General features: G+C 42.6%; 1 protein-coding gene across 1 annotated transcript in view; it reads right to left on the minus strand.

Moving 5' to 3' along the window:
* The window catches only part of ankfn1a (ankyrin repeat and fibronectin type III domain containing 1a), a 101,507-nt gene that overhangs the window by 62,254 nt on the left and 25,253 nt on the right, over nucleotides 1-14,000 (minus strand). Inside the window, exon 7 of the mRNA XM_079756823.1 lies at nucleotides 12,185-12,222. Coding sequence (XP_079612949.1) covers nucleotides 12,185-12,222 — 38 coding nt within the window. The remainder of the gene's footprint in view (nucleotides 1-12,184; nucleotides 12,223-14,000) is intronic.

Genomic DNA, 14,000 nt, shown 5'->3' on the forward strand with positions numbered 1-14,000 from the left:
GACAAAGAAACAAACACACATATACCCACAATCAAACACACACACACACACACACGCACACACACACAAACCGACACTTACAGAAGCGGATATTTAAAAATAACCCACATTGTAGGTATGTTGACGAACACTCTGCGCGGACACGCCCCCCCATCCTATTAGACCGCTGCACCGGTGTGCCCTAAATTACCCAGCGCCCCCTCACAGGCCGACAGTCAGGGAGCCCATTATCAAAGATCCTTCTCCTTATTGGAAGGTAGTAGTTCGACACAAGCAGACCTTCCCCCCCTTGGATTAAGGTTCTTATAGGGAGCTCTCGGTGTACAAACAGATGAACATGAACACATGAAAAGAGCAGGAAGTACCACCGAACAACTATATACTAAAAGAGGGAAAAAAACACTGTTTACGCAAAACATACACTCACGCACACACACATCAAAACGGGGATCTTTGTCAAAAGAAATAAGCACTTTTTAAAATGTCTGCCTGAGGAAACAGGTGTACGAGCACTGGTATCTGAGTGTGTGAGCAGAGTACAATACAACTCAGGGCTGTACAGAGACCAGTAATTACCAGCAATTAGGAGCGCGGTAAAACAACAGGAGGTCTTCGAGGCGGAGGAGCCATAGAGTGTGTGCAGCCGGTACCACAGAACCGCTATGATGACACTGCTCCAGAGACCACAAGAGAGAGAGAGAGAGAGAGAGAGAGAGAGAGAGAGAGAGAGAGAGAGAGAGAGAGAGAGAGAGCGAGAGAGAGAGAGAGAGAATACGTAAGGGAGAGAGAGAGAAAGAGAAAGAGAGAGAGAGAAGACGTAAGGTAGAGAGAGAGAGAGCAAGCAAGCGAGCGAGAGAAAGAGAGAGAGAGAGAGAAGATGAGGGAAATAGAAGACGAGATAGAGTGAGACAGAGAGAGAAGATGTAAGGTTAAGCCAGAGGGACGAGAGAGAGACAGAGAGATAGATGAGAGAAACAGAGAGACAGAGAGAGGGAGGGAGAGAGAAAGAAGACGGAAGGGGGAGAGAGAGAGAGAGAGAGAGAGAGAGAGAGAGAGAGAGAGAGAGAGAGAGAGAGAGAGAGAGAGAGAGAGAGAGAGAGAGAGAGAGAGAGAGAGAGAGAGAGAGACACACACACAGAAAGACTGACAGGGCTCTAGGCTCTCGGCTTGATGAAAAGAAAATCGTGACTTGATTGTTCAATGTAGTCCGACAAATCAGCACTTTGAGTATGATCTGAGCAGTGGAGCTCAGATCAAGGTGAAAGGGGCGCTTCACTCTCTTTTGCTTCATATCTGTTCCCTTCATATTACCCATGTTAATGTAGGAGGGGGATCTGTAGGCACGAGCTGTAAGCATGTCACTGACCATCCCAAACACAGCCAGCAGCATTAAAACAAAAGTGTCTGTCAAGGTTTCAAATCTACACCAGTTTTATAAGTATATTTCTGTAGTGGTCCTCGCTGCACTAATTAAAAATCCCTTCTGAAAGCTATAAAAGAAATTTGCTCCAATTTCTTTTCTTTGGGAAGAAGGAAAAAGGGAACAAGGCATAAATCCATCCCTTGCAGCTATTGGTTTCCAGCCCAGTCTCTGTGCTGACTCCTTTAGCATAGTGGGACTGCTGGAGCCGAGATTATATTCATTGGGACTTATGTCATGTACTGATTTATGCTCAAATCAAGTTTAAGAGGGTAACATCTGTACTTGGATGAAAAGAATCTCAATGTCTCAGGTCGGATGTCTACGTGTAAAATTGATTTTACTGCGTGATTCATATTTTTCGTCATCTTCATTATTTTTTTGCGTTTTGGGCTGAGAGTTCTTAGAAGGGGGGGGGGATAATATCCCAATGGTTACGACGCACTTTAACTTACTGATGAAGGCGAGCACTATGGTGCAGGGTAAGGGTCAACATTAAGACTGCTGACAAGCCGGCGGAGGCTTTATCCTTTCCAACAGCAGCTACTGCTCCGGCAAATGAGGCTTGTGACGGTGAATCTCAATGTCTCAGGTGGTGTGAAACGAGAAGCCGAATATTCATTCACCAACCAAGCTAGGAACCCATCCGTCTTAACTAGCCACCCATTGGATCAGCTCCTGGCTTGGCTGGTCATTAGCTTCCGAGGCTGGTTACTAGCACGCCAGGAGCTAGCAACCCGCTGGATCAGCTACTGGCTTGGCTGGTCATTAGCCTCCGAGCTTAGCAGCCTGCTGGATTTTGCGTTCACTGCCCCTTTAAGAAAGACTTGAATGTTGGAGAACGAAGACTAAACGAATGGTCACTCAGCTGAAGACTTAAGAGGGAATTTAAGCGCCAATACCTTGACGGGTACCTTGACCAATTTCCCCAATCCCAAGCCCTAATCATTACAAACAAGCACGGGGGGGGGGGGGGGGGGGGGGTTGTTGTTATAGTGATGATGGCAACGTTATATTGATTGAACATTCATTTAAATTTGCAATGCACCGCAACTTGTATCCATAGCCACCTACTAGGGAGGGTGAGAAAAATCTATAAAACAATGCAATTTGGGACCGAGTGCAGAGAGGCAAAGAATCAATTGATAAAAAAATAAAATAAGGATTTGTCCTGGACATAAAGAACTAAATGGCCATTTCCTGAGTAAGTAAGTAAGCCAGGGTAGAGGAAACTGTGGCGTGGGACCGCAAAATAAGTAAGGAAACATAATGAAGGTGAATGGAAATGGCAGCCGCCAATATGGTTTGATCACCACGAACAGAATGATAAAGATTCAATCAGTCTGCGTCTTGGAGGCTCACCACGAAAAGACAGAGCTTTCCAGTCAGTGACAGCCCACCGGCTAAATGAATGCTTCCGTTACCATAGCGCCCATGCAGACACATCAGGTGAACTGTTGGATTTTAGGGAGAAAGAGAGAAAGGAAAGGGAGAGAGAATTAGCAAGAGCGAGAGCGAGAGAGAGAGAGAAAGAAAGCAGGGCAGGGGGGGAGGGGGAGGGGGTGGCAATTGCGAGAGAGGGAGATAGAATGAGAAAGAGAGGTAAAGAGGGAGAGAGAGTCAAAGAGTGAGAGAAAATCTGCACAGCCACAGAGATGAGCCATGGATTAAATAGCCTGGAATGGGGATACGAGGAAACAGAATAATTCATAAGACATATCCACTACATGTGTTAGACATACAGACTCTAAATGGAACGGACCTAGTTTAAAAACTCTCAGGATCTTGCGTCCTGATCATGGCTCGTCTTAGTTGGCACTGTTTTAATGTATATCTCAATGTGCTTCACACATTTCATTTGATGATTTGATTTGAAAGAACTAGAAGACAATATGTATGCCCACATGACCCTGTCCATTTATTTACATATCAAACAAAGGTGTAGGTGAACGGAAATGAATCGATATTGCAATGGTGCTTACCGTGCTTGTTTATTGCTGCTTAATGCAGGGTGCACCTTAATAATGGATAGAGGGAATGTATGGATTTCACTTTCTACCCACTTTAGACTGGTGGGAGAGAGAACGAGAGCGGGTGGGAAGAGACTGGGGGTAGCAGAGCAACCATTTGAGGTTATTAAAAAACTGATGGAAGGGTATGAGAGAGAGAGGGTGTATCAGAGAGAGAGAGAGAGAGAGAGAGAGAGAGAGAGAGAGAGAGAGAGAGAGAGAGAGAGAGAGAGAGAGAGATGAGATCTTTGAGTAAGGAAGATCTATTTGTGAATGGACTTGTGGGACCATTGATTCTGGGTCCAGAATATTTCTTTCTCAGAATCATTCAGGGAACCTAATGCGTCAGAAAGGATTGTGCGCTCGATGGTACTGGACATAACCTACAGACAATAAAGGGAGGAAGCCACCATTACCTGCCACACAGTGAATAAAGCCACTCAACGGCTTGAGGCGCACACACGCCCACAGACGCACCAGGAACAAAATAATCTGGACAAGGGCTGGAAATGTGTATTTTTGCATGTCGTGACTAAGGGGACTCTTGCGAAAAACAAACCGTTATTTTTACGCTTCCGTCTGGCTCATTATATTTATAAATACACACATATATATATATATATATATATATATATATATATATATATATATATATATATATATATATATATATATATAAATAAATATGTACACTGTATACATACATGAACACACACACACATATATATATATTTAAAGTGTGTTATCACATTGGCTTTGGATGACAGGAACACTCTGTCGTGTTAGTATGGGATATAAATCACGTCGACAAGAACTTGTGATGTACAATGACTAACATGGCTCTTGGCAGCTCTACAACTGATGGAGAAATTCACAAGACGGGAGAGTATTTGAAGGGGTTACACTAGATTTTACTAAAATACATGACCACATTTAACAACATTTCTGTCCATACTTCAGACCGATAAATAAATATAATACGCCATAACTTGGTCACATAACATCCCTTACCTTCTCTACGGCTATTCAGCTATCTTGAAGGCCAGTCGATGGAACGGAAATAAAATACATTCTGATAGCCTCGCAAAGGTTAATTAGGGAACACAGCGCAGTGCCTTGAATACAAACACAAACACGCACCGACACACAAACACACATCGGGAGAAAGAGAGAGTTTTTGATGTGGAGGGTATTTAAGATTATTTTAAGTAATGCTCTTTGATACTACTTAAAAAGGTCAAGAGGTCACAGAGAACTGACTCCAGGGTCGCAGGCTGTGAATACCATAGAAAAGGAAAGCCTCACCAGACACACACACACACACACACACACACACACACACACACACACACACACACACGTAAAACATAAATATATAAAATAATATATAAATATGTGGGAGCCAATTGGATAAGACCGGCTACCCAGCAAACAACTGTAATGAATATTAAATTCATTCCCTGAGTTAGTTTAACACAATACAAGCCTTACAGGGTTGTAACCTGCTTTTTCAGAGTAGCGTTTGGAAAGGACAGGGCTTAAATGAGACTATTCTGTTGGAAGAATAGCTGCCAAACACTGGCAATTACCATGGGTCAGACGGGGAGAAGGGGTGTCTCTGGAAGCCACAAACACGTAGCGTTGGCAACGCGGAGGTGCATTGGAGAAAAATTTGTATGTGTGGGACTCGGGGAAGGCATTAAAGTTAAGGGCGCCCTTGCGGAGAAGATGGGGGAGAAAGAAATAATACGCTTTGGAAATTGCAACTAATTACCTGTGGCGATGATGACTCGAAAATCTGCGGTCGTTTCATCCATCATGTTCCCACTTCCACCCCTTCCACTCTCTCCTTCCATTTCCCTTTATCTCTCTCATGCTGTCTCTCATTTCCCCCCCCCTCCCCCTCCATTGCTCTCTTTTTCATCTACCTTCTGCTCTACTCTGCTCTCTCTTCAACTCTCTGCGGCTCTGTTCTCCCGCCTCCCTCCTACCAAACCTTCATTCCCGCTCTTGAGCTACCTTCCTCTGGCTCTCTGCTTCCCTACTTCCTGTCTCCATCTCTCTTGTCGCACTACCAACTTTTTTTCTTTCTCCCTACTTTCTTTCCCTCGTTATCCATCTCCCCTACTTTCTCTCTACCCCCGTTACTCTCTTCTTCCCTATGTTTTCGCTCTCTGTCTCCCTTTCTCTCTCTCTCTACTTTATTCTCGACCTCTCATTCTATTTGTTAATCTTCTTCACTCCTCCCTTACCACCCCCCCTCTATCTCTCCTCTTATTTAATGAGGTGCGGGGGGTAACTTAGTGTCTATCGGCTGGCCTGGATGACATGCTGCACAGTGGATGCCTGGTCATGACTCGGCAGTATCGCCGTGACGATGTGTGCCCCCCCCCCCCCCCCCCCCCCGGCACCAAGGTTTGTGTGACCGCCGGTCTGCGCCACTATAGTGCACTGAACATGGTCGGAGGGAAGTGATTTTTTTTCTTTTCTTTTTGCATCTTTCACCACGGTAACAGGACAGACGGCCCCATTTCCTAACCCTTTTCTAGCTCACTTACTTTGCCAGTGATATCCAGACTCGCTATGGGGCACATTGAATAGTCCCCCGATGGAAGGAGAATCACTACAATGGTTCAACCACCAACACACACACATACAAAATACAAAACAACACTCCCCTAATGTTTTCAATAAAGAAATACCTGCATACTGTTTTCAATCATAGAAGATTGAGACAATTGATTTGATTCCTGTGGTTGAAACAACACCCTGTGTTTACTATAAATAAGCCCATATTACCACTACTGTTTTGAAGGAGGGTTAGATGGGTTCACCAAGCGATGTCTTGAAGCCAAGGATGAAATCGAGACGCCAGAAATATAATGTGGGCGACCATTCAACGTATATTCTGTGTCCTTACTGTCGAAACACCGGCATGTTTTGACACTACCCACCTATTTATTAAATTTCCTCTATCTATTCATAGTTTGCAGTTTCAGTTGCATAAGTGAAACTGAAACCTAAACAACGAGTAGGGACTTTGGTTTCCATCACTCCATAGATTTCAGATATGGGAAGCTCTACCTGAGGAATGACATCAAATGACAACAATCTAATTCATAGTTTAAGTGTTTCTGGGGGTAAAGTAGTTAGTTAGTTAGTTCAGTCTATACATTAGATATGACCAAATACACATTAAAAATAATAATAATATTGATAATAACAAGTAATTATTATTAATATATTTAGTATTTGACAAAATGATGAAACCGAATGCCAAAGGAAACACACAAGATGGAAAAGGCAGCGATTAGTCAAAAAAGACAAAAAACTATCCTTACAATAGGAGATCCGGGTTAGGAAAATTGATTTGTTAGGGGGGTTACCCTTCCCCAAATCATTGAAATTTACACAGGCGTCCTAAAACACAGCCGCTATGTTAAGAGTGATTTGGGTTATAAAATAAAGAAAACACTTCTTACAGTTCTTATTAAACAATTCTTTGTACACCCCAAGAGGAAGGAGGATTTTCTCTTCTCTAAATAATTAATCTAATGGTGGCTTGGAATGGGATGCAACCAGGCAGGGCACAGAGGTGCAGTAAATAAACCCCAACTGTTGTTTTTGTAAAAGAGATAAATAAAATGGTGCCTTGTGAGGACCACTCTCACCCAGAACTCGTGAGGAAAACAGGGCAAGGCCAACGGGCAGCACCTTCTCTGAGTCCAAATTCGTTTTTCATATCCAATGTTTTACGGGCGAGGTTGTAGGTTGAGTTCAACAAACGCAATGAAAGATAACAGTTCAAGAAACGGTAGCTAACTGACGAATAGACAGGGAACGGAAGCATCGGAGTGAAGGTAAGAGAACAACAACAACGAGAACAAAATGGCGGGAAAACTAATAAGCGAAAGAAAGAAATTGGGCATGTTAAAATGAACAACAAACAGAACGGATGAGAGCTATAGTAATGAAACTCAAGGTAAAAAAAAAAATACATTGAGAGAATGAAACAAAGAAGAATCACAGCCCGATGAAAATGGGGCTGAAAATAAATTAAAGAAGAGTGGGAACAAGCCCGCTTAACAGTTAGAGAGAGCGAGAGAGCGAGAGAAATAGAGTGTGAGAGAGCGAGAGCAAGAGAGCGAGGGAGAGACAGAGAGAGAGGTTGAGAGTGAGGCTTCAACGGTGAATTCCACTGATGCGATGATTCAGTGAATTTAGTCACAACGCGGAAAACCACAGCATCTATTGTGCAGAAGTTTTTTGTTAGCTCAAGTGTGCGTGTTTGTATGTGTGTGTGTACTTAAACAAACCGATGTGTTCCCATATTACTGTTGCTATGGAGTTGCTTTCTAGTCGATTTTTTTGTGTATGCGTGTATAGTGGAGAGGGCCCGCATTAGGTTTGTACTTCACGGTTGCAAGTTGCAAGTTCCAGCAAAAACAGCATGAAGATGCAGCAATCAGATGGTGTACCGGTCGCCCAAAGAGTACAAAATGTTCAACCAAAATATTTGATATTGAAAAATAACCACAGAGAAGACCATGGCATGCCAGTAGAGCGCTTGACACCTTGTATTCAGAGAACACCAATGTTTGTTTTCTTTTGTGTACTTCTGAGAATTTTTCTTCCTCTATTTTTTAAGGTTCACTATAGGTCACTTTGTATCATGGTGTCTCTGCACTGTGGAATTTATTTATTTATTAATTGATTGATTCCCAGAAGTAAGTTCAAAATCCAACCATGAAACAAGTCGTAGAAGTAAGTTTGAATTAGTGCTTGAGGCTATCACACTATCAACACAGGCTTGATGAGGGGAGACCAAAACAAAGCTCATCAAGGTTTAAGAATTGAACAAAAAGAAACAAGCACACTCACAGCCACAAAGCAAACAAACTGAGGGTGCTGTTTACTTAAATCAAACCCTTTAGCATTTCCGCTTATAGTGCGGTTTGTTCGGGGTTCATTCCGACTCTGGTGTGTACCAAACCAACCAACTCTGGTCCGCTTTTGAAAACAAGAGTTTGGTCCACTTTTCCTAGATTAATATGTGCAGGATCTGGTGCAATCAGGAGGGGACAGCACTTATCTAAATGTGGCTGGACGACTTAATAAAGCGATTGCTCTAAAACACAGACGTTTTTTTCATCAATCAGTGACCAAATATTTTTCATTTATAGGAACGCCAAAGCAAAATGATAAGAACAAAACCTTGCACAGGCTTTCAATTATTAATCTAAAGTCGGATTTGTACATTGCCCACGGCAATGATCTTGTCTGTTTTTTTTGTTGGTGTTTTGGACTGTGACTAACTGTAAGAGAACAATTGGGGAAACAAACAAACTAACTGAGATGTCATTGTTTTGTAATTTATATAATTTAGGACTCTCAATATTGAAGATATTATAGCAGAGGGTTCCGGGTAAGCACCCGCCCCCCTCCTTTTTTGTGTCTATATGTCTTTATTGTTGTTGTTGTTGTTGTTGTTGTTGTTGTTGTTGTTGTTGTTGTTGTTGTTGTTGTATCTTCTGCCTTGTGAAAAATATATATACAGTGGGTCAAAAAAGTATTTAGTCAGCCACCAATTGTGCAAGTTCTCCCACTTAAAAAGACGAGAGAGGCCTGTAATTTTCATCATTGGTAAACCTCAGCTATGAGAGACAAAATGAAAAAAAAAAATCCAGAAAATCACATTGTCTGATTTTTTAAGAATTTATTTGCAAATTATGGTGGAAAATAAGTATTTGGTCACCTACATACCAGCAAGATTTCTGGCTGTCACAGACCTGTAACTTCTTCTTTAAGAGGCTCCTCTGTCCTCCGCTTGTTACCTGTATTAATGGCACCTGTTTGAACTCCTTATCAGTATAAAAGACACCTGTCCACAACCTCAAAGAGTCACACTCCAAACTCCACTATGACCAAGACCAAAGAGCTGTCAAAGGACACCAGAAACACAATTGTAGACCTGCACCAGGCTTGCAAGTCTGAATCTGCAATAGGTAAGCAGCTTGGTGTGAAGAAATCAACTGTGGGAGCAATCATTAGGAAATGGAATACATACAAGACCACTGATAATCTCCCTCGATCTGGGGCTCCACGCAAGATCTCACCCTGTGGGGTCAAAATGATCACAAGAAAGGTGAACAAAAATCCCAGAACCACACGGGGGGACCTAGTGAATGACCTCCAGAGAGCTGGGACCAAAGTAACAAAGGCTACCATCACTAACACACTACGCCGCCAGGGACTCAAATCCTGCAGTGCCAGACGTGTCCCCCTGCTAAAGCCAGTGTATGTCCGGGCCCCGTTTGAAGTTTGCTAGAGAGCATTTGGATGATCCAGAAGAGGATTGGGAGAATGTCATATGGTCAGATGAAACCAAAATATAACTTTTTGGTAAAAACTCAACTCGTCGTGTTTGGAGGAGAAAGAATGCTGAGTTGCATCCAAAGAACACCATACCTACAGTGAAGCATGGGGGTGGAAACATCATGCTTTGGGGCTGTTTTTCTGCCAAGGGACCAGGACGTCTGATCCGTATGACGGAAAGAATGAATGGGGCCATGTATCGTGAGATTTTGAGTGAAAACCTCCTTCCATCAGCAAGGGCACTGAAGATGAAACGTGGCTGGGTCTTTCAGCATGACAATGACCCCAAAACACACCGCCCGGGCAACGAAGGAGTGGCTTCGTAAGAAGCATTTCAAGGTCCTGGAGTGGCCTAGCCAGTCTCCAGATCTCAACCCCATAGAAAATCTTTGGAGGGAGTTGAAAGTCTGTGTGGCCCAAAAACATCACTGCTCTAGAGGAGATCTGCATGGAGGAATGGGCCAAAATACCAGCAGCAGTGTGTGAAAACCTTGTAAAGACTTACAGAAAACGTTTGACCTCTGTCATTGCCAACAAAGGGCCTGTAACAAAGTATTGAGATGACCTTTGGTTATTGACCAAATACTTATTTTCCACCATAATTTGCAAATAAATTCTTTAAAAATCAGACAATGTGATTTTCTACTTTTTTTTTTTTCATTTTGTCACTCATAGCTGAGGTATACCTATGATGAAAATTACAGGCCTCTCTCATCTTTTTAAGTGGGAGAACTTGCACAATTGGAGGCTGACTAAATACTTTTTTGCCCCACTGTATATATATGTTCACCTACATACAGATATATTCATTCAAAGTGAGAGAGACAAACACACATGTCAATAAGCCCAGTTGACACCCCTTACTGTTGATGGGCAACAGGGGTCAGTCATGTCAATGTCAAGAGGCACACGTGTCAACGTGACGAGGCAGGGCAAACAAACAATAGCCAACAACCTTAACAAACCTACAGGTACACAGAACAATCAAAACAAACACAAAAACACTCACACCATTCATTTGCACACAATGGACCAAAATGTGGAGCCCACCCACACACACACCCACAAACACACACACACACACACACACACACAAACACCATCGATAGATTTGGCTAAATACAAAGCTTTGTGCATGTCGGTCCGCTCGCTCTGTCTCATGCAAGGCATTCATCAGAAGAGGGGATTCACAACAACAATGAGAAGCCGGGTGCATCATTATGCTACATTATTTGTCGCCGCATTTGGCGAAATTTTCAGTCAACCCTCCCTGTGTCTTGACAGTAACATCACCTAACATTTGCATAGTATTTATTGCAAAGGTGATCAATGAAGGACCTCATAGTGGTCAGAATATCTGAAAAAAGTATTTTTTCCTTCCTTTGCTTGCTGTGGTTTGGGGGGATGGAAAGCATTTGTTACCTGAAAAAGGCTGCATCCGTAATAAGCTCTGTGCTCTCTAGGGTTAAAGAAACACTCTATCTGGCGGCCATTAAAAGGTCATCTGGTGGCAGTGGCATGGGGCGTGACCCAGAGATTGAGAACCCAATATGTAAGCCTGGGTGCCATTGTGGCTTATGATTCCTATGATTTCTGCCCTCTTCTCTCTCTCAGAATATGACCACTGCCAATCATAACTAATCTCTCTCTCTCTCTCTCTCTCTCAACAACTCTGCGTTCAGATCATACACCTGACTTTATTTCCTTTCCCTTTATTGCCATGGCAACACTTTACCAGGGGGGGCCACCATTCTTGATGTCTGCCATGGGCCCATTAGTGTCTTTGATGTGTGTGTGTGTGTGTGTGTGTGTGTGTGTGTGTGTGTGTGTGTGTGTGTGTGTGTGTGTGTGTGTGTGTGTGTGTGTCTTTGTTGTGTGTGTGTGTGTGTGTGTGGCTTTTCCAACCGTATGTAACGTTAGTACTCAGTAGGGGCTGCCTCGACTAAGATCTTGCATGGTTGATTCTAATTTGTGATTGATTATGGATAATACATATTTTATATACACAAATCACATTGGATAATACATGTTAAATATTGTTTAAATCAATGGTGCCTCATTATTTGGCCGATTGCGTGGCTCAAACCCTTTCAAATATCAATAGGCTTATTCAGGGTTTCCCACGCTTTTCAATGAATAAAAACACCCTAAAAGAGGCGAAGAGAAGGCCATTGATTCTGGAAAGTGGCGACACTATACACAAAATGTATAAAAGCTCTGTGATGGAAAAAAATAAACCCCCATGCATACTGAATCAAAATAAAATGAATAGAAAAATGTTTTATTTTGGTGATCAATAATCAGTGTTTGACATTTGGTTGTACTGTTGTTATCGGACTGGGGCAAACAAAGCGAGGTGGTAAAAGGTCACGGTACTTACTTCTTCTTTGTCTCGTAGCGGCCGGTTGTCCCTAGACTCTGCAGACAGACAGACAGACAGACAGACAGACAGACAGACAGACAGACAGACAGACAGACAGACAGAGAGAACAGAACATAGTTATGCAAATGTTCAAACACTATTCAAGAAACCTGTATGACTGTGTTACATAAGACAAATCCAGGGTTAGGATAAGGGAATGAACACCTATTCAAACATCCATTCATCCAACCAACCTGCATTCACTGCATTGGATCCATTATATGATGAGTGAGAAAACCCTAAATAAACAACCTTTCTTCATCGTTATTTGAAATGGAACTGAAACTACATAAAAGAGTGCTGCCGTCGTGGGAGTGCTGAATAGATACTTTTACCTGCCATCCCTGCCTGCCTTATGTTTCCTTCTCCACCAGCTGGGAGGTACAGAGCCATGAGCTGTTCAATTAAAAAAACTACTTTTGCTCGAGTTCAATCCTACATGGATTTGGTCAGTGCAAACAGCATATGGAGTGTTTTTTTTCCGTTGAACCTGCACCAAATTTTCAGAGCGCATTGTAAAGTGAGCTCAAAGGATGTAGAGTCAAAACTAAACAAAAATGGTAACAAAAAAATGGTACGAGAGCGTACTTAAGAACATGTAAGAGATATGGCCATGTCGATAGCTAACTTTAAATAAGCTTCGGGACATTTCTTCCAAAACATTTTTAAGGCCGTGTGGAAGTCCCATGCTAAAGAAAATCCCTGCACACGGTAGCAGTCCGCCATGCACATGGCTAATAACAATCCACCTCGGGAGAGTTCGATTGGTGTGCACTTCCTCATCGGCTGAGTTTCACATTCCCTTTTAGCTAGTGTCAATATTTGAAGAGAACACCAATCAGATGAAGCCACAAGCCAAATGGTGTATGTCATTACAGAACACCGCAGCTTCTAGGAAGAAGTGTCAATCAAATTCTTCCATATTAATTTAATATGAATGAACAAAGACCAATCCTCTTTCGGGGGTTCATCTGTGATCCCAGTAGTCAGGCTTGTTGAAATACTGTATTCCGTATTGGATCATTTTATGAGCTGCTTTTCTTTCTTAGTGACTTCAGGTACATGCAATTTAGTAGCAGGTAAGTTGAAGAAATGGTCTACCCAAATGACCCATGACCCCGAACCACCCCAACCACTGGACTAACCTACCCCCATCCCCCCGTCCCCTCCCCTGCCCTAAGTGAACTACAAGCAGTCCTACAAGATGGAGACCAATGCAGGTAGTACTCCACATACAGTATAAACCTTTTTTTTAACTACTTTTTTACTCAGTCTCTGAAAGACATCAACAAAGAACAAAATTGAAAAGGGGGTTCTCATTTATCCACAAATGCATTGAGACAAAGGAGAGGATTCAGGGAAAGAGAGAAGAGGCAAGGGAGGTGGGCAAGGCTGGCTTGCGTTGGAGAAAAACAAAGAACGCGTTCTGTTGTCATACATTCCTGAAGCTGATGCTCTGCCCTTCAGTTTGTACATTTCTAAACGGAAACAAATTAAAACGAATTGCCTTTCACCGCTTAGAGGTTTATGAATCAGGGTTCCAATGGTTTTTCAAATGATTAACATAGGGTCATAAGGTCAAAATGTCATATTGTTTGGTCCCCAGCCCCAGTACTGGAATAAACAGTCAAACAAAAGTCTAGTGCCCAAATGGACTCATCTCAAACCCAGCAGAAACACAAGCTCTTTTCCCACCTTTTGTCATTTTTTCAGGAACGGAACATGAGTTGTGTGATGCCTCCACATTTTCGAGTATAAACCTTGAAACAAACTG

The sequence above is a fragment of the Pollachius pollachius genome, assembly GCF_949987615.1.
Source record: "Pollachius pollachius genome assembly, chromosome: 19".
Lineage (NCBI taxonomy): Eukaryota > Metazoa > Chordata > Actinopteri > Gadiformes > Gadidae > Pollachius > Pollachius pollachius.